Below are 19966 nucleotides of genomic sequence, written 5' to 3' on the forward strand. Positions count from 1 at the left end.
CTCAAGGATAGACTCCTCAGTATTGGAACAACCTAATATTGCTTTAGCACATTCCCTGGACATCACATAGTTCAGAGTCAATGACATAACTATATGAAAAAGGAATGTAATGCTAGTTTTGAAGCTGTGATTACCTTGTTTGATGCACACGTCGCTTGCGAGCCCCCCCATCTTTGGAAAGAAGACTCAGAGGCTTGCGCTTTCGCTGCCTTGCATTATATCCCACGGGGAGGTGAGTGAAATGATCGACACGTCGGCGAAGGTTCCGAGTTGAGTTTCGAAGACGGAGATAGTTCTCTATAGCTCGATCCCTCCTTTCCACACCTTTATCAAGCTTCATCTTCTGCTCTGCATCCTCCTTCTCTAGATCCTTGACTCGAGCCAGCATATGTTCTTTTGTGGCCATGAAAGTTGACGCACATTCTTCCTTTTCTGCCTTGCATAATTTTAGAAGCTTCCTGAGGTGATTTTGATTTGAGAGTTCTTGCAAGTACAAAGAATAGAGCCTCTGACAGTACCCTAAGAAACCATTATAACCATCACCCAAGAAGCGTACGACCTGCGTGATATTACGAAAAGGGGGAGGTGCACCAGTCTGTGGATCAAGGGGATAAATGCTTCCATCAGTCCAAAGATCAATGGCTTTTGCACCTTGAAGTCGTAGCACCTCAGCAGGAATACATCCCTTCGTTCGATTACTTTGCATTGTGGCATACTCCTCGTCTAAGTCCACGTGCAAGCGAAACTTTGATTGCTTGTTGGTGATGTCCCGTAGAGCCATTGTACCTAGCAAATGGAGATGGAGATGTAGATGGATACAGAGATGGAAATGTGGATGGTGATGGAGATGGAGATGGAGATGTAGATGGATACAGAGATGGAAATGTGGATGGTGATGGAGATGATGGAGATGGAGGATGGAGGTGGAGGATGGAAATGTGGATGGTGATGGAGGAGATGAAGATGGAGATGGTGATGGAGATGGAGGTGGAGGAGATGCAGATGGATATAGAGAAATGGAGGCCTTGAGGAGATAGATATGGAGAGCTTGCTAGTGATGGAGATGGAGAGCTTCAGCTTGCAAGGATGTGTAGATCTGTACCTTCACAGGAGGGGATGGTGAGCTCTTCCATGAGAGCTGGTGGAGAGGATGATAGATATGGAGAGCTTGCTAGTGATGGAGATGGAGAGCTTCAGCTTGCAAGGATGTGTAGATCTGTACCTTCACAAGAGGGGATGGTGAGCTCTTCCATGAGAGCTGGTGGAGAGGATGATGGAGTAGGAGGTCCAGATCTGCAGGCCATGGCTCCTAGAGAGAGAAAAAGAAGCCCTTACCCAAGTAAAACACCCTAAACGCGTTTTAGAGAGAGAGTGTAGAGAGAGAGTGGGATCTGCAGCACCTCCAAAAAGGGAGGGAACAAAGTGACGAAAATTTTCAAACATTCTTTGTGAAAGGTACTTCACTACAAGACAAAAAGGAATTTAGGTCCATATTACTTCCCAAGGACAGAAGATCTAATGATTAGATTACCTTTAGGCCTATTTTCTTTTTTGTAGAAAAGGAAAAATGCATTTTCAGGCCTAGGCCACTAGCTTGGTCAAAGCTTGATTAGCATTTTAAGCATTTCACTAAGTGTCCAAATAAAAGGGCCCAAGAAGACCCCAAACAAGTCCTAATGGTTATCTTCCATTTTTGTATGAAGTTATTTTCTTCTTTTGTCTTATGTGTCATTCAAACAACAGCTATACATTTTGGTATTTTATTTATGTGTTTGTTTTTGTATATGTCACAATGTGAGTGAATGGTATGATATATCACGATAGATTATTAAAATCACTACAAGTCAGTGGGGGATCTAGCGAGGGGATTTAAATTATCTAGCGTCGCTTATACGATGATGAATACGTCGCTTAAGCGATATATTATCGCTTAAGCGATGTCTAAAGTTTTTTTTTAAAAAAACTCGTCGCCTATACGACGTTTTGGGAGCTGTCGTTTAAGCGAACATCTAAAACGACTGTTTTAGCGACGTTTGCATACTGATATGCGTCGCTTAAGAGATGGCTAAAAATTTATATCCCGGGCCCAGCCGAGAGAGATTTGTTTATTCGACCTGTGAAAATAGTTGTGGCCAGGCAACTTCAAAACCGTCCAAGCTGCTGTGAATAGCATCCCCAAAACCAATAAAAATCATGTCATCATCTACATCAAGGCAGGTACCTTCAGGTGAGTGAATTATATACAATGCATTTTCCTTGTAGAAGCCGACTGGTTTTTCCTTCTAGCCGATTGGTCCTCCTTTTTGCGCTTGCTGCTGCCCCTATCCTCTCGTTCAGCTGACCACCTCAGTGAGTAGCTAACAGCCTTGTGTGCAGCCAGCAACCCTTTTCCTGCAGCCCCGCGACAGCCATCTGACCTTCAGCTTGCTCTCCACGCCTGTCTCCAGTCTACACTGCCTAAAGTGCTCTGTGCCTGAACATGTGGACACACCATGTGTACCCATGTGATTATCATGTGATGACTGACATGTGGACAAGACTGGAAGTCTATATATGTAACAATTTGTTCATGGAATGATAACTCAATTTCCTATCTTCTTGTCAATACGCTTCTACCATTCCAACCTCCTTGAATCCCCACCATGTTTATAGTTCCTTTAGTCATTTAGTAGTTAGTAACTCAATGCTAACACTACTAACTACTGATGCTTCTATCTAGTATCAATTTGATACCCATTTTGGGCATCATCGACAAATTTGGGCGTCAAATACACCTTGCACAATGCTCTAAGGTGTCAACACAAAATCTTACCAATGGGACTAAGGCGTCAAAAGAAACCCTATAAAAACCCCTAAGGAGTCATGGGTATATATATATATATATATATATGGGCCTAAATATATAATTAATAGCGAGTCATGGACTCATGAGAATTGAACTCGGGTCTTTTAATTTCTTGTTGAGCCTGCCATTTGGCTGGGGAACCTTCAACCTATCTTAAATCTGTCGAAAAAATACACCCCATATTTAGAAATATAATTTCGCACACTACAGTCTGCTAGTGACTGAACGGAGGAGTGTTTTTTTGTGCGTAACACACCTGTTTCCATTCAGCTGCTTATCATTGATCAATCCAGCAAAGTTACAGTGTTCTTAGCAAAGTTACAGTGTTCTTTCTTTACTAAATCTATGTTGATGTGGTCCTGTAGAACTGGATATTTCACTTCCAAAGCGGAAGCGGCCGCAGCCCCACCGCCCACGTACACGCTTCATATCCCACCAAAAAAAACAAAAGCTGGCCGGGCCCTATCTATCACGGTCCACAGTTATGGCCAAAGTGGTTTTCAGAAACCCTAAAATAAGAAATCCTAGCGTAGGACATGGCAGAAGCTTTGAGACCAGGCATTAACCAGGACAGAAGCCCTACAATCTGCCGTAACAGAAACCCTACAAGTTCGAAACCCTAGAGTAACACACAGAAGAAACCTCACAATTGGAAAGCCTGGCACAGATAGAAACAACAGAAAAACCTAGAATTGGAAACCCTAGCATACAGAGCATCAGAAAAATGCGAGCACCCTATAAGTTCCATCCTCTCTCTCCAGCAGGCGAGCGCATGCATCTTGTCGCTCAATGTCCAGTTTTCGATGCAGTGTGCACTGTCAATGCGTAGTTTTCTGGCTGTTAGCACACCGACACCCATGATAAAAAGAAATAGACAGAGTTTTCCATCGAAGCATGTATTTGGTGGCATCATGAAGCAGACTGTCAAGCTTGAGTGAAGCTGAAAAAAAGTAAAAGTAGGTGTAGCTACAGTGTGTGTTGTAGGTACTCACTCCTCTTCTCTCCTGCATGTGTTTGATTTATTTTAGCTCTCACAAACTAGTATGGAGATTGAAGCATGTATTTGGTGGCATCATGAAGCAGACTGTCAAGCTTGAGTGAAGCTGAAAAAAAGTAAAAGTAGGTGCAGCTACAGTGTGTGTTGTAGGTGCTCACTCCTCTTCTCTCCTGCATGTGTTTGATTTATTTTACCTCTCACAAACTAGTATGGAGATTGAAGCAGGCTGTAGTAGCCGAGCAGGGGCAGGGCTGCGCCATCAGGACGACACAAGGACTCTGGGCTGCCTTCCGGACTTGGGCAAATGCCCTTTGTGCAACCAAAGGTAGCTACTAGCTATTTTACTGTCTAGGCTTCAATGTGTATTGCAAGTTGAATATACATTTGTACACTGTATGCATACATTTATGTGTATGCACCTCTATGATGTATGCATTGCATCAGTCCATATGCTTAAAGAGTACCTACATGCATGTGTAGTATCTTCATGAGCTATCCTTACTACTTTTAGTAGTCTGAACAATAATGTAAAAGTAAGGACACTCCTTGAGTCCTTGGTTGCATGAATCAAACAAAATGAACCCCATGTGTCTTGCGTAAAAAGATGAAGGGTGTTAATACATGAAGGCAGGCCTTATGTACAATCACCTTGCTCTTAAATTGAGAGTTCTGAAGGGAGTGGTATGTCAATCATGGGGATCAATAATCTGAACAAAGTGAGTATTTGAACATACAAAAGCATATAATACACACTGTGTCTTATCCATGTAAATATCCATGTAACAGAGGCTTTGGAAAGTACTTAAATACAACACATGGAATGCCTCTCTTTTTACAAAGACTTCCCTTCATGTGAAGGTCATATACACAAGAAAAGCATACACAAGAAAAGCATGTGTATGCCATGCATTCACAGAGCATGCAGAACATGGATATGGTTGACGTGTTAGAGAGAGAGAGAGAGAGAGAGAGAGAGAGAGACTCTAATTTTGATTTAGTCTTTGCATAATTTGCTTTTGATCTTAAAGATGTTCGTCTCGGCAACTTCCGGTGCACCTTCATCATCAAGAGGCATGAATATACAAACAAAGGTTAGACAAAACTTGATTTTTTTCACTATGCTCATATATGAAATTGTATTTACTTGCAAGTGTTTGGTATCGATGATTAGTGATGATTTGATTGCTCTTAATATTCTGCTAGATGAGTCAAACTACTCTCGTTCAACTTTTTGGCAAAGGAAAAGTGAATGAGACTAGGATTGAAGAACATCCATCAAGGAGACAGACAAGACATGATGTAGTGATGGAGGAGATATTTGGCGTAAGTGATGACAACAACGACGAATTTGCTGATTCTGAAATTGAGACATGCGAGGATGAGCTTGACTTTGACATGGAGGTACTCGGAGAGGAGACAGTAAGGGCTCCTTCTACCGCCACTCGAGATAGTGAAGAGAAGAAGAAAGGTCCAGTACGTAAGTTTCGTTCAGAATGGGTACGTAAATATGCTTTTCTCAAACATGTAGTTTGTGGTAAAGAAGAATTCATGAAGTGCATTTGGTGTGAAAAATACAAGTTGAAAGGGCCATGGGGTAGAGGAAATGGATGCAAAAGTATCATGCTAAGTGCCATTAGAAAGCATCGAAAGTCTAGAGAACATGCATGGGCTACTGGAAGGTATCGAAGTGAGTGTGGGGTACAAATGCCAGCACATATTGAGGTAATGACATGTAGAAACACATCCAGGGTGATAACAGTGATGAAGCTAGCCTATTTTAATGCACAACAAGACTTAGCATTGAGAAAGTATGAGAAATTATGTGATCTTGCTTATGCAATGGGGGTGTGGAGAATATGCCTATACAGCATGACTATTCTTCATACACAAATAGAATAGCATGTAGAGATTTTGTCATTTCCATTTCTGAGTATATAAAAAGATCTCAACTTAAACAATTATTGCAAAGCCCTTTTTATGGAGTGACTGTGGATGAGACAACTGATAGGGGATTAGAAAAGCATTTGATTATTTATCTTTGCTTTTTGCCTATGAATGGCAAAGCTTTATGTAATATTGAGTTTGCAAGATTGGTTTTGGTAAGTGATGGTTGTGCTCAGACAAAATATGATGCAATTTATAATGTTTTTAATGAGTGTGGTCTTGAAAAGCATCGCATGGTGGGAATTGCAACGGATGGAGATAGTTCCATATTGTTGGGTTGTAATGATGGTCTTGTAGCAAAGTTAAAACGAGATGTGCCTCACCTTGTAAACATACATTGTATAGCTCATAGGGAAGCTCTTGCCGTAGTTGATGCTACAAAATGCTTCAGTTGTCTTTCGTATATTGATAAAATGGCTAACAAGGTGTATACTTGGATATCTGCATCTAGCATACGACATACAGAATTCCAAAATTTGTTACAGGAGATGAATTTGCAGGTTTTAGAAGTGCTACGTATTCATGATGTCAGATGGCTCGCCAGAGGTAATGTTATGGTGCGGTTGACAAAGATAATGCCTGCTGTTTTGAGCTTTTGGCAAGAATCTGCACCTGCATGGTACAATAAACTGAGAGTGTATAAGGTCTTGCTGATGTCTTGAATGACTTGAATAGAATAAGCAAACAGTTTCAGGCAGACATCATTGATATATCTTCAATAACTACTTGCATAGATTTAACTATTTCTTCGTTGAAAAGAAAGTTCTTGCAGGAGGAGTTTGGAAAAGGCACACTCTATCTAAAGAAGTTTATGGCTGATTCAGAAAGTGGGTTTCTACAGCATGTAAATGATGATGGAAAGGTCTATGCGCATAAACTCTTATACACATGTATTCCGGGTAAGGATAAAGATGGTCTTCCATTGGATGTATTGCCAAGTGATGTAATGAGTTGCACTATGCTTGCTAAGGCTTTTGTACAAAAGGTTGTGGATTGCATTAATGATAGATTTCCAGATGTGTTTCTATTCAATGCTGTCAAGCTTTTCAATCCACAGCATTACCCACGTGATAAAAAACGACCACGAGACTCTACGGAAAGAGAGAAGAAAGTCTCCATGTGGCTTGATCAATTGTTGGAGAGGTTTGGGGGATACCTTGTGGATGAACAAGGTTGCAAAAATGAGGTATTATTGTCACGTAAGTTGTAATGCCTGTGGTGACCGACGGCAGACCGGATGGCCATGTCGGGGGTTCAGTGGGAGAGGACGCCCATGCGGAGTCATGGGCGGCGAGGCTAGTGTAGACGGTAGGCCACACACTATATAGCCTGGGGGATGAGGGGCAATCCTCATTCTTCCTCTATGGCTGGGTGGTGAGCCAGAGGCCGTCCCCTCTTGTGGTAATGCCCGTAGCGGCGTTACGGGAATGTAACACTGGTATCAGAGCGTGGTTCGAGGGAATCGTGAGAGTCCGCGCGTGAACGGGGGACCGGAGCCCACTCGATGGTTTTCGACCATTCGTCTCCTTATCCTTATCTCGAATGGAGGGTGTGGAGGGAGGCGGCCATGGAAGAATGGAAGGGAAGCTCTCTCTCTCTCTCTCTCTATCTCTCTCTCTCTCCCCGTCACACACAGCAAACGAATCGCAGGTAAGCTATTTCGTTTTTTGTTTTCCTTTCGAAATTGAGGTGTCTGCGCCATTTTAATCTCGTTGTAGAGAAAAATTGCAACACTGTTTGTGGGGGTGGGGGGGCGCAAACCAGCCCCACAATGACTGCTAAACTAAATGGCCTGCGTAGCGTGGGTGGGCGAAGACCAGCCCACGAAAGACTGCATTGTGAAGGGGGGCGATTTGCTGGATCAAGGCGGCCAGGCGTTGATTTTTTCTACGCTTGAGGACTTCTGAAACGCATGCTGTTTACGTTTAGAGATGAATCATGTACAAGGCGTCGGCTAAGGCTCGTACCCATGACCACAAGGTTGAAAGCCTTCCGCTCTACCAACTGAGCTAGGCCAGCTGCCGAAAATGAGTTTGTGAATACTGGCTGCTGCGAAAGCCTACGAAAGCCTGGGAAGAGCTAAAGCAAACAACGCCGGCTGCTCGTTAGTGTTGCTGGGCGGGTGGTTGGCGGGCGGGCGGGCGGAGTTGAACGCCCTGGCCAGGCGGCCAGCCCAGCGGGCGGCCAGGCCAGCCAATAGGCGGCCATGCCAGCGGGTGGCCATAGGCGGCCAGCCCAGCGGCGGGCGGCCAGGCCAACCCATAGGCGGCCATGCCAGCGGGCGGCCAGGCTCCCCACGGGTGGGCGGGCAGCCACGCCCAATCGGCGAGGGCCGGCCCGGCCCGTTATTAAAAAAAAACAAAAAAAAATCACATTGGCAGTTAGCGGGCGGCCAGCTAGGCGGCGGCGGCCAGAATAGGGCCAGTTGTGAACACTCCCCACACGGGCGAGCGGCCACGTCCGAATCGACGAAGGACGGCCCGGCCCGTTATTTATTTATGATTTTTTAATTTTTTTTAAAAACATACAAAACAACGGCACACCCCACGAAACAAATCCACACGACCGTCGCGCCGTGTGGTCATAGTGCCCGTTTTCCACGAAAGAGACCCACCGCACACGGCCGTAGCGTCACGTGCTAAGCGAGAGACAAATCCCACGGCCGTAGTGCCGAGTCCTTCGAGAGAGAGCCGTTCTATGGCCGTTGTGCCTAGTGAACACGTCTATGACCGTAGCACCTCGAAAGTAGCACATGTGGTGATCACATTTGGTTCAGAGAACTAAATTTAAGCTGAGCATAGACTTAGTGTTGACCATCAAAGTCACGTAGTTTGGCTAGTGTAAATCAAAAACTGAGCTGTGTTTTACTTGGGCTAAGAGGAACGGCAATGGCGTCAATTGTGCCTAAATTAGACAAAGTGCTTATCACGAGAAATCTAGGTAAGCATAATTGAGCCGTAGTGCTCATAACCCTTCACAATCTTTTAACAGATGCTAGAAGATTGTGATAAACTTTGGAAAATGAATCCATGTACAAGCGTAGTCTTGATATGGTTATGCCTTGTAACCAAACAAGTTGCTTACTGTTTGTAGCCACAAGAGAGCTTTGGCCCGTAGAGGCAAGCTGGCCCTTGTTGGTAGTAACAAAATAGTGTCACTACTTGGGCCTAGAGAGTAGTGACTAATTTGATTTAGTCACGTACATTTCCTGGTAAAAGTAATCCCTAAGGTGTGTATTACTTGGGATAAAGGGGCCAGTAGTGCTGCTAGCAGTACTCAATTGAATGGTTTATCTAGGAGTACTAATATGAGGGATTAGCATACGCCTAGATAATAATAGCAGATTTAGGATTGATTTGTAAAATCAAAGGTAAATCTGAAGGGGTATAATCTTGAGATGTAATGCTCAATGCCCTTATAGAAGTTGATCGAAGAGAACTATTCTTAAACTTACTAAGCATGGTTTTCTCTTCTTTTTATTGCCATGCGTCGACATCCCACTGCTCGAGAGTTTGTGGTGATCTTTCGAGGGGGGAAAGAGCCTTTTTATATGTCACATCAATTGGTTTGGTGGTAATTTGATGGTATGGGACATCAATTCTCTAGTCTTGGTGGAATGGGACGCCAAGGCTTGTGCATGTAACTTGACTCTTTGGCAGGTCTGTATGTACACTTGTCTGTACTGATAAAGTGTGCAAGATAAAATTTGAACTTTGAAAATTACCAAATATAGCCATAAGTTGGGATAAAACCCAGTTTTACAGAGTTCGGAGAAGCTCTAGGTAGCAAGACCATGATGGTGTGCTAGTGCTAACAAAGTGATTTAGTTCCGGAGTGATCTAAATCTAGAGGTTAGCAGTAAGACTAGTTTGGTTGAACAGTTTCATGCATGGGGGACGCCCTATAACATTTTGCAAGCGTAGTCTTGCCTATGTTCAACATAAGTGTGCGATTGTGAGCACATTTTAGTTGCTACCATATGAATTTGGAAAATATATTACTTTCCTACATAAGCAATTGTAATATTGCATGAGACAGGCTATTTTGCTTACAAAGTTCATGTGCATGTAAACCCTATAAGTCGTATGACCCCTGGGAAATGAGTGGAGCATTTCTAGGATTTAATAAGGTTTTACATGGCAATAGTGAGTAGTATCTCACTCAAGACGAGCCTGGTTGTTGTTAGTATCGGATCCGACATATGAGGTGTACATAAACTCGGGCTAAGTTAGGATAGAAGGCTAAGCCGGAGAGCTTAGTGGTAAATCCTACTGTATCTGGTGAGTTTTGACTTAACCGGAGTGTTAAGAAGTAAACTCAAAGTCTGGGGCTGAACCCGAGTGTTCGGAGGCAGACATATTTTTGTTAAATCGGCGAATTTAGCAAAAGATGAGCTTGGGGTGAACCATGGTACCCAGGAAAAAAGCTCTTCACACTAAAATAGTGCACAATAATTTTAGGGTGATAAAAATCCATCTCGCAGGAATGTTTTACAACTTCCCATAGATGATAGATGAAGACCATGTACTTTACCGAGTTAAAGTACATAGGTGGTGACTTCGACGCCACATTTTTGTAGGAAGTCACCAGTGGTGTGGTTAGGTCAGTCGAGACTCCACAAGACCTATGCACTAGTTTTTAAGTTGACCTCTATGATAAGGACGTCCAAAAATTCGTGTTGTAATACCATAAATTGTACTGCAATGTGCAATGGAGGGGTCAATTTGTGTAGTCAGTTCTTAGCAGCAAGTGACTTAAGCATCTTGTTATAGATGGCTGTATATGGTACTCCCACTTGAGGGAGGTACGCCATTGGGTACGGAGTTACTCATAGACTAGTATGGAGCTACTAGTGTGATGATAGTGGGTACGTAGTTACTCACTAGTGTGATGATAGTGGGTACGTAGTTACTCACTACTAATACATAGCTGCTAATTAAGATCCTCGAGTGAAAGATACTCTAGATCAACATTTTAAATTACCGAATCACAATCCATGAGTATCGAGGTACTCATTAATATGTTGACGTTGCTCAAATCGAGGGACCGATTTGTTCGATGGTATGGAAAAACAAGGAGAGTGGAGTAACTTAAAAGTTACAAATCACTAGTCCTAGTGAGTTGTCGAGGTCATCCGTAGTTTGATGATTCCCTCTACCTATCAGATAACATTCAATTTTGTAAGCCCTGGCATTTAATCCGTAGTGATGATTATGAGTTTGGTGTGAGATATGGTTATAAAGTTCTTACAAGAGTATTCGGTTATTTGCTTGTCAGGTTATAGCTTGGTAGAGATTGCCACCTGTGATGGGTTGGTAGCTTTGCCGCTATAATGAGGAGGCAACAAATAATGTTCTTATAGTTATACTTCATACCAACACCAAACAGGGATAGGATGAAATTCCTAGATTCATCATCATGAAGTACTGTGATGTTTGCATTTATATTGAATGTATGATGTAATGAGACATTGGGCTTGTGTAATTACCATCAATTATCTAGCAACCTATGGCTTCGCAGGCAAGCTCAGTCATTATCAGTGGATTGATAATGTGGTTATTAGTAGTTTAGAATTTTTCTTGATAGATGGTACAACCCACCCAAATGATTCATAAGTGTGTAACCGCTTATGAAGGGTAATAATATGCAACAATGAAGCACTTTGTTACAAGTGTGAAACCACTGATCTGTTGCAAAGCAATTTATCAATAGTACCACCATATGTGCGTAGACACTATACCACATCTTCATTGCAAGATGTTTAAAAATTTCTTGGAAGGACTCAAGAATATAACAATGATATTAAACACGGTCTAGATTTGTTCTTGGACCTATGACACTAGCGCGTAGTCCGCTTGAGAGTAGAGTTTTTGAGGACAAAAACCTTTCTTGAGGAAAAGGAGGGATATCCTCAAATATCACATAAACTCGAATAGTTGTGTGAGTCCAGACAATACTTGAAGGGATGTGTCTGGTAATAGCAACAAAGAGTTGTAAGTGATTGGATGTAACTCGAGACACCCGTAGTGGTGCAACAATCTTTATCAAACATCTCCACATACTATATGATCTGCTCGCATATATAGTATGGCATAAGAGATAGGAAGTTTGATTGTTATATTTGAAAGAAAATTTTCAAAAGTTACATTTACTCTGAGTTATAGAGTGGAGTTTAACCATCCGTAGATTGATGGTAGTTAGAAACTCAACAAGATTCTAGAGCTTGTGCAAAGATGTTACTCTAAGAGAGAAAGTATCTCTCAACTTTGGAACTAATCCTTGTGATGCATGATTAGATTGGCTCTAGTTTATTTCTCCTATGGCCGTAGAGCTTTCCAAGGAGAAGTTTTAACAAGTTGGTAATGCAACATGGTAGCGTAGTCTACAAATATCTAGTAGCATAGTCTGAGAACTTGCGCTACTAGAGTGCTCTCCATACATTAGCTTCTGTGCTAATGACATGATGCAAAATCAAGGCATGAAATTTGCCTTAAGGTTTTGGGTTGAAATACCAAATCATGGCTTGTGTGAGCATGATCCTATCTTTAGAGAGGTCTGGCGTGCTGTACGTGTATGCACTTTGTCACAGCCGCGCCCACCTTCCTCGCCGGCACGTAATGCTAGTCCGGAGAGACTGGCCGTAGGTGCGGCGGGTAGCGAGGCGAGAGTTTGTCCGGAGAAGCTAGCCGAGTCTTCGGGGTATAGTTTTGATAGTCCAAGTGCGGGTCATCCTGGGATTCAGAAGACCTATGCACTAGTTAAAAGACAGTTTTATTGGCCTAGTTTGTTTAAGAACGTCCAAACTTATGTGCTAAAATGCAGTAAGTGCCAGGTCAATAAACAGAACGTCTTAAGGTTGGAGGACTACTCCATCTGCTGGAGATTCCTCAAGGGAAATGGGAAAGCGTTTCCATGGATTTAATAAGGTTTACCCAAGATGAGTTGAGGGAATGACTCGGTGTGGGTAGTAGTGGACAACTAAACTGGCAAAGTTTATCGCCACGAAGAAAACTGTAAAAACGCCAGAGTTGGCAAAACTCTTTATTGAACATCTCTACAAGCTATATGGCCTGCCCGCAGATATAGTGTCGGATAGAGATAAATAGTTCAACAGTCATTTTGGAGGAAAATCTTCAAAAAGTTGGATACTACTCTGAGTATGAGTACGGTAGATCATCCGGAGTCTGATGGTCAAACAGAAAGGGTTAACCAAATACTCGAGGATATATTGCGTTCTTATGTAAGTAAGAAGCAATCAAATTGGGAAGAATATTTGCCCATATTGGAGTTTGCTTATAACAGCTCCAAGCATTCAGCGACGACTGGATTTACACCATTCATGTTAATGTATGGATTCCAGCCGGGATCTCCGATAGCTCTAGGCCTAGAAAAGGAGAAGATTCAATCTGTCAAGGATTTCCTTGAAGATATGAATGATATGCTCAGAGCCGCATGTGAGAGCATTCGTAGCGCTCAGGATCGCGCTAAAACTTATGCGGATAAAGGACGAAGAAAGGTGACCTTTGCAGAAGGTGACTTTGTATTTCTCAAGGTTCCTGCGCAGTCAGAAACCATGAAAATGGGAAAGTGTGATAAACTTTCTCCGAGATATTGTGGTCCTTTGAAAATCCTTAAGAAGATTGGGGACGTAGCATATAAACTTGAGTTACCGGAGAGTTCTCAAGTCCATCCTGTCTTCCATGTCAGTAAACTGAAGAAATCAGTTCACGCGTTAGAGAACGCAGTTTCTCCAGAGATTTTGGTGGACTTGATAAAGCCACCAAAGATACCACATGAATCAGAAAAGATTCTATAGTATCATGACAGACAAACCCGACATAAAGTGTACCAGGAGGTACTTGTTAAATGGACAGATAGGGATGAGTAGGTGGCAACCTGGTAACGTCGTAGTGCAATTTCCAAAAGGTTTCCCCAGTTTGTTTTCGAGGACGAAAACTCTTCTTAAGGGGGGGTAATGTCACGTAGGCTGTAATGCCTGTGGGGTGACCGACGGCAGACCAGATGGCCATGTCCGGGGTTCAGTGGGAGAGGACGCCCATGCGGAGTCATGGGCGGCCAGGCTAGTGTGGACGGTAGGCCACACACTATATAGCCTGGGGGATGAGGGGCAATCCTCATTCTTTCTATATGGCTGGGTGGTGAGCCAGAGGCCGTCCCCTCTTGTGGTAATGCCCGTAGCGGCGTTACGGGAATGTAACAATTATCATTCATAGATACTTTGTATTATGGTTGTGAAGGCATGAACATGATAGATGCATGGCGTGTTTTTGCTTCTAATACTGAATGGCAGAACACATACCCCAACATGATGAAGCTTTGGCAAGCTATTTTGGTGATTCCTGCCTCATCAGTATCATGCGAAAGAGGCTTTTCAAAGCAAAATATGATCAAAAGTGATCTACGTCAATGCTTGGAAGTGAGCACACTTGATGCCTTGATGAGAGTCTCCCTTCTTGGTCCTGATGTTAATGATGTGGATTGGCCATGCGTTCATGAAATTTGGAAAGATGTGAAAGCGACAAGGGTCTGTGATGGCTTATGATTCATGCATTTCAATGTACTTTGTTTGGAGCAACGTTTGACTCATTTTTCAATGGAATAGCATGCTGCCAAACGTGGGTTTGTGATGGCTTATGAGTCATGTTGCTATTGTCAGCTTTCAGCTTGATTTGGTTTGGAGCAGATTTCAGCTTGATTTGGTTTGGAGTTATGTTGAATAAGTTTTAATTATTGGCAAAATTCTGGGTTTCTCATCCATAGCGTATCTATCACGAAGTAAATTTCAGCTTTCAGCTTGATTTGTTTTGGAGCAGCTTTCAGCTTGATTTGTTTTGGAGTTATGTTGAATAAGTTTTAATTATTGGCAAAATTCTAGGTTTCTCATCCATAGCGTATCTATCAGGAAGTAAATTTCAGCTTTCAGCTTGATTTGGTTCGGAGCAGCTTTAAGCTTGATTTGGTCTGGAGTAAATTTTTTCCCCATCTTTTGCAGGTTTGACATAAATTTTTTAAGGTAAATTTAATGTTGTTATGGTCTGGTGCTAGGTGATTTGAATTGTTGCCTCATAGTGATGATTGCAGTTTGTTTGTAGCAAAGGCTAAGAAAGTTGTAGCTGTAGAAGGGAGAAAAGAACGTCTCTTATAGCCTAGCAAGTATGTGTTTTACTCATCCATGTTTGTGAGTTTATCTTGCTTGGAGCAGATATTGTAGGAGTGATAATATACTTCAGTGGAGTCCATGCTCAACTCTGCTCTCTTCGTACGGGACGATGGTTGGAACTTGGAGGTGCCATTCTTCTTGATGTAGCTAAGATGGTATGTGATGATTATTGGCATCTTTTGAGTATTTTGTATATCAAAGAGCTGGTCAAGTTCTATTTCTGTTGATAGTATGCTGCAGGGTTGGTGGAAAAGAAGTGCTAGGCTCTAGCTGATGCAGCTTCATCCCTCATAGTGGATGTGGTAGAAAGCGAGGACATGGTGATCTCTATTATGTGCATCGCATAGACGCCAGAGTCCCCATTGAGGTCACGGTAAGTGCAGAGTTCTCTCTTGTGGATTTCGATATGTTCAATTATTTTTTAACAGGAATCATTTGATGGATATGTATGCAACAAAAATACACACAATACAAGAGCTTAAAAACGTTTTCTCATCAAGAGAATGATGTCCTCTTGCAGGTGCATGGAAGAGGACGAGTTAAGATGACTGAAAATGCCATCTTCAGTTGTTTATTTACAAGTTGATGTGTATGTGTGTGCAATCACAATGTTAATGAGTGATTTGATAGTTTATAAACTAAGTGATTTACATTACTGGACAATGGCCTGTGGGCCGTAGGTGTTTGGGGCTAGAGATAGAGATCGATACATAAGGCTTGAAACCTTGAAAATTACATCAGGGCATCATTTGATGCCTTGAAAATAAGGAGAAGACGTCATTGGATTTTTTATGAAGCCCAATACTAGGCATCAAATTTCAGGCCTTTGGAGCTCCAGGTCCAGAAAGCATAGTATCACTCACATCTTGAGACTTTGACCCGTAAGTCTCTCCAAGAACTTCAACATCTTCCTCTGAGTCATCTATGTCTGTACCTTCATTCTCTTCATAATCAGAATCATCAATGGAGTGGTTGGTATTGTACAAATTGTCATGATGCTCTTGAAATGCTTCAGAAAAAGACTACATAAAAAAAAAGAAAAAATCATTCTAAGTAGAAGAGGATTTGAAGACTTGATAGAGTGAACTTAAAAGTAAGAACCAAAGCGTAACTTATGCAAAAGTAAGAACACTATAACCATCTCTCTGTATACTAGAATACATGGTAAACTCATTAAACTAGACATAAAAAGTAAGCCAAACTTCCTTCTTGCTAAAATTCATTCAAACTAAACAATAAAAACTTCTTGTATACTAGAATGCATTCTAGCATATGCTAGAGTAGACAAACTTCTTGTATACTAGAATACATGCAAACTAGACTTGACTAGACCTCTAAGTGTTTCAAGATATGAGCTAGAAAGACAAGAATTAAATAGACTAAAAGACAAAGAATAGTTCTCAATGTATTCTAGAATACACAAAGACAAGAAGTTTTATGAACTACGCGTACACTAGAATACATACAAACTAGACTAGACAAACTCCATGTATATTAGAATACATGCAAACAAGAGTTGACTAGACCTCTACGTATTCCAATATATGAGCTAGAAAGACATGACTCAAACAAACTTGAAAAAGAATAACAGTTCTCTACATAGTCCAGAATACACAAAGATAAGAAATTTTTTTAACATTAATGAAAAAAAGGTCAAGAGAAAGACATCCATACCCGTTTGCGAGTAATCATTGCATCTTTAAACTCTTGCTAGGTAGAAAGAGGATTCATCTCTTCAAGCTGAAAATCTACAGAGAAAACTCTAACTATAAGAAACTTCCTAGTGTTGTTGTCTCTACCAGATGATGAATGGTCCCACGAGATATACTTTCTTTGACTTCAACAATGCGACCATAAGTTAAATACCTAGGACAACTAGCATTGTTCTTAGGCCTATAAGACCCACAGGGCATGGCCATGTAAACATAACTAGTCAAGCCATGTACAGGAAGTTTACTAAGAGTCATCAAAGCTAGGGGAGATCAATCATTGACATGGATATGTCTGAAGGGGGAATTGTTGGACAAATATCATTGAAATCCAAAGTCGTATTTAAATGGTTCAGGAAATACTTTAGGTGAGAGTAACCTTAGACAAAAACCTTAGAAGGTAAGCCTAGAGGAAATTATGGAATAATCAAAGGAGATAGAATAAGCACTCCAAGAAAATAGAGGAGGTAGAGAGAATCTAGGAAGAGAGAATCATGGGGATGAAGTCTTCAACAAATTAAATTAGCAACAACTAATCACTTGTATTCAAAAGCCTATTTAAATGGCTCATAGATTAATGAAATCATGTCGTATTTTTTTTATTATGTGAAGATGAGCAGTGTGTTTAATCCCCCATAGTATTTATAGTATTTGCTTGTTTTTTTATTATGTGAAGAGATGAGCAGCGTGTTTAATCCCCCATAGTATTTATAGTATCTGCTTGTTTTACACAACTATCAGTAAGGCTTGCCTTAGGGTGTCATTATCCGTCTTCAAAGAAAGCAGTGAGTCATCTATAAAGCATTGTATAACCAGTTGCTCCCCACCCCTCAATTTTAACCCAGTTATCCCCCCCTTGTCACATGCATCTTCCAAAGCCACAATTAGAGGATGGGAAGAGATAACAAATAATAGAGGAGCTAGGGGGCATCCTTGCCTCTCACAGATCTTCTAATTTCAAAACCCCCACCTAAACTCCCATTTAACAGCAACCTAGACTATCCAGCCACTATAAGAGTATATATGCAAGTAGCCATCCCGTTTCCAAACCCTAGCTTTTTCCATGACCCTGGCCACAAAGGACCAATGAATCCTGTCATAGGCTTTCTCCAAATGAAGCTGAAGCATAATGCATTTTTGATCCGTCTTCTAGGCCACTTCTCTACCCAACATGGCAACAAAGATGTTATCTTAGATAGATCTCCCTTTAATAAAACCACATTGTTTTTTGGAATTACCTCCTGTAGAATTGGAGTGATCCTCAAAGCAACAACTTTGGCCACCAGTAGCAATGACATTGCTACTTGATGCATTTAATTTGAAATGCGGTTGTGCATTCTCGTGTCACCCTTTTTTCTATTACTATAAAATACTGCATGCCCTTCCATGATGAAGAGGATGATGTATTTTATGTTTCTTTTAAGGGACATGTGACAAAGGACATTTGGGACTTTCAACTTTTTTATGATGCAAGTTTTATATTAATGAAAGAGCGAAAAAAAAAAGAGAGAGAGAAATGCAAGGGTTGCCAAAAACACAAGAGAACATCAATGATTAAACCACCACCTGTACAATGTTTCTAGAGAGGATTACACCTAATGCAGGGTTACATTTCAAGGACTTTCAACTTTGATATATTTTTTTAAAAGGGTGGGGAGATAAGCTGGTGGATAACTCTGTCACATGTGCCAGTTTAATAGTGGCCCGTGCTTCCCACCCGGTAACTAAAGGGTTAATATCAAATTGTAGCAATGAAAAACAAAATTTAGTGCGGCTTATGTTTCTTGTAAGGGTCGTGTGACAAATGTCCTGTCATGTGTCATGTTTCTTGTAAGGGCCATGTGACAAATGACCTGTCATGTGGCAGAAATTTTATCGTGACTACTAGTAGTACTGCAGGCCATAGGCCATAGAACGTAAAGGTGGCTCCTCGTCGTCACAAGGAAGGCGTGCAATTGGATGGCATTAAGGACAAGAAGGAGAGACAAGGAAGGCGTGCAATTTGACGTGGGTTATGTTTCTTGTAAGGGCCGTGTGACTCATGGGCTATTGATAGTACTTTCAAGACAAATAAGTTTGGCCTACCATTATATGCAGCTGTGCTACCAAACCAACTTGGAGTTGGCATTCCAGTGTGGTGTATGATGTGCACTAATGACCCAGGCTCTCATCAAGAGAGCATTGCCTTGGAGATTACTATGAAAATGGTTTTTTCAAGAATGGGAGATATTCGTCCTACAGCTCTAGTCATTGACAAGTGTCCACAAGAACTACAGCCATTGCTTAAGGTGGTTGACAAAGATCCGCATTGTTGGGTTCAACAAGAGAAAGAAACTCGCCAACAAGTTGCATGCCATGTCATCCTATGTTGGTTCCATGCTAAGAAAGCTTGGGTTGAGAATTTGTTACCACAAGTAAGAGATTGCAATATTTCAAGGCTATGGACTGTGGGTATACAGTTAACTAGGACTGAATAGTAAACTAGGACTGTGCATTAACTAGGACTGGATAGTAAACTAGGACTGTGCAATAACTAGGACTGTGCAGTAAACTAGGACTATGCAGTAACACAATACTTCGTAATTGAGAGTAGCTTAGGATGTTTGATTTAATATGAGTTTTGGGTTATAATTTAACCTCAAAAAAAATGTGAAAAATGCAGGTTTCCAAAGAACTGCAAGATGAGATCTACACATCAATGTCAAATCTCATGCACTCGGTCACAGAAATGGAATTCGAACAGAAGTATCAACATTTCTTACAATGTTACAATGCCCATGACAATATCATTCGATATGTGACAAATGGTTGGTGTGGGTCGACTTGTGTTTGGCGAAGGCGATGGCCAAAATTTGGCCGATTGTTCTCTTATGGGAATGTTGATACTACTAACTTGGTGGAGCGCCTATGGCAATACATAAAATACACTCTCTTGGATGCACAAATCAACCGGTCCATGCTTGAGCTTATACATGCTCTTGTGGGCGATTCAAAGACTGGCAGGCGCATGGGTGGAACTATGCTTGAGTTCTTCAAGCAAAAGCAAGAAATAGGTAATATCACTAGTTCTTTTCACATTTTTGCTGTATTCATTTAAAGTATCGAAAATCCTCTTCTTGACATTTGTATTTCTTGATCTAGCCGATTCTGGGCGCTTTAGTATTCGTGGATCGTCAAAGATGCACACTTCAAGGTTGTCTGCTGGGGAGAGAATACTACAACGGTTTGAAAGTGACCCCTCATCGTTGAAAGTCATCAATGAAATGGCCTTGTCGTTCAAGATTCAAAGC

General features: G+C 41.6%; 3 protein-coding genes across 3 annotated transcripts; all 3 read left to right on the forward strand.

Annotated features, from left to right (window-relative positions):
* The first annotated feature begins 4869 nt into the window (after positions 1 to 4869).
* Positions 4870 to 5847, forward strand: LOC147642042 (uncharacterized). The gene is made up of 2 exons (XM_086824617.1): positions 4870 to 4933; positions 5046 to 5847. The coding sequence occupies exons 1-2, from the start codon at positions 4871 to 4873 to the stop codon at positions 5739 to 5741; spliced, it is 759 nt and encodes a 252-aa protein (XP_086680743.1). The 5' UTR covers position 4870; the 3' UTR covers positions 5742 to 5847.
* A 471-nt stretch (positions 5848 to 6318) lies between these two features.
* LOC147642043 (uncharacterized) lies at positions 6319 to 14349 on the forward strand. The gene is made up of 3 exons (XM_086801200.1): positions 6319 to 6332; positions 6462 to 6985; positions 14021 to 14349. The coding sequence occupies exons 1-3, from the start codon at positions 6319 to 6321 to the stop codon at positions 14347 to 14349; spliced, it is 867 nt and encodes a 288-aa protein (XP_086657326.1).
* Positions 14350 to 18880: 4531 nt separating this feature from the next.
* On the forward strand, positions 18881 to 19773 carry LOC147642044 (uncharacterized). The gene is made up of 2 exons (XM_086801313.1): positions 18881 to 19090; positions 19339 to 19773. Exons 1-2 carry the CDS (start codon positions 18881 to 18883, stop codon positions 19771 to 19773), a joined length of 645 nt encoding a protein of 214 aa, XP_086657439.1.
* Positions 19774 to 19966: the final 193 nt, after the last annotated feature.

The sequence above is a fragment of the Cibotium barometz genome, chromosome 1 (genome assembly GCF_041138505.1).
Source record: "Cibotium barometz isolate CiBa-2024 chromosome 1, ASM4113850v1, whole genome shotgun sequence".
Classification (NCBI taxonomy): domain Eukaryota; kingdom Viridiplantae; phylum Streptophyta; class Polypodiopsida; order Cyatheales; family Cibotiaceae; genus Cibotium; species Cibotium barometz.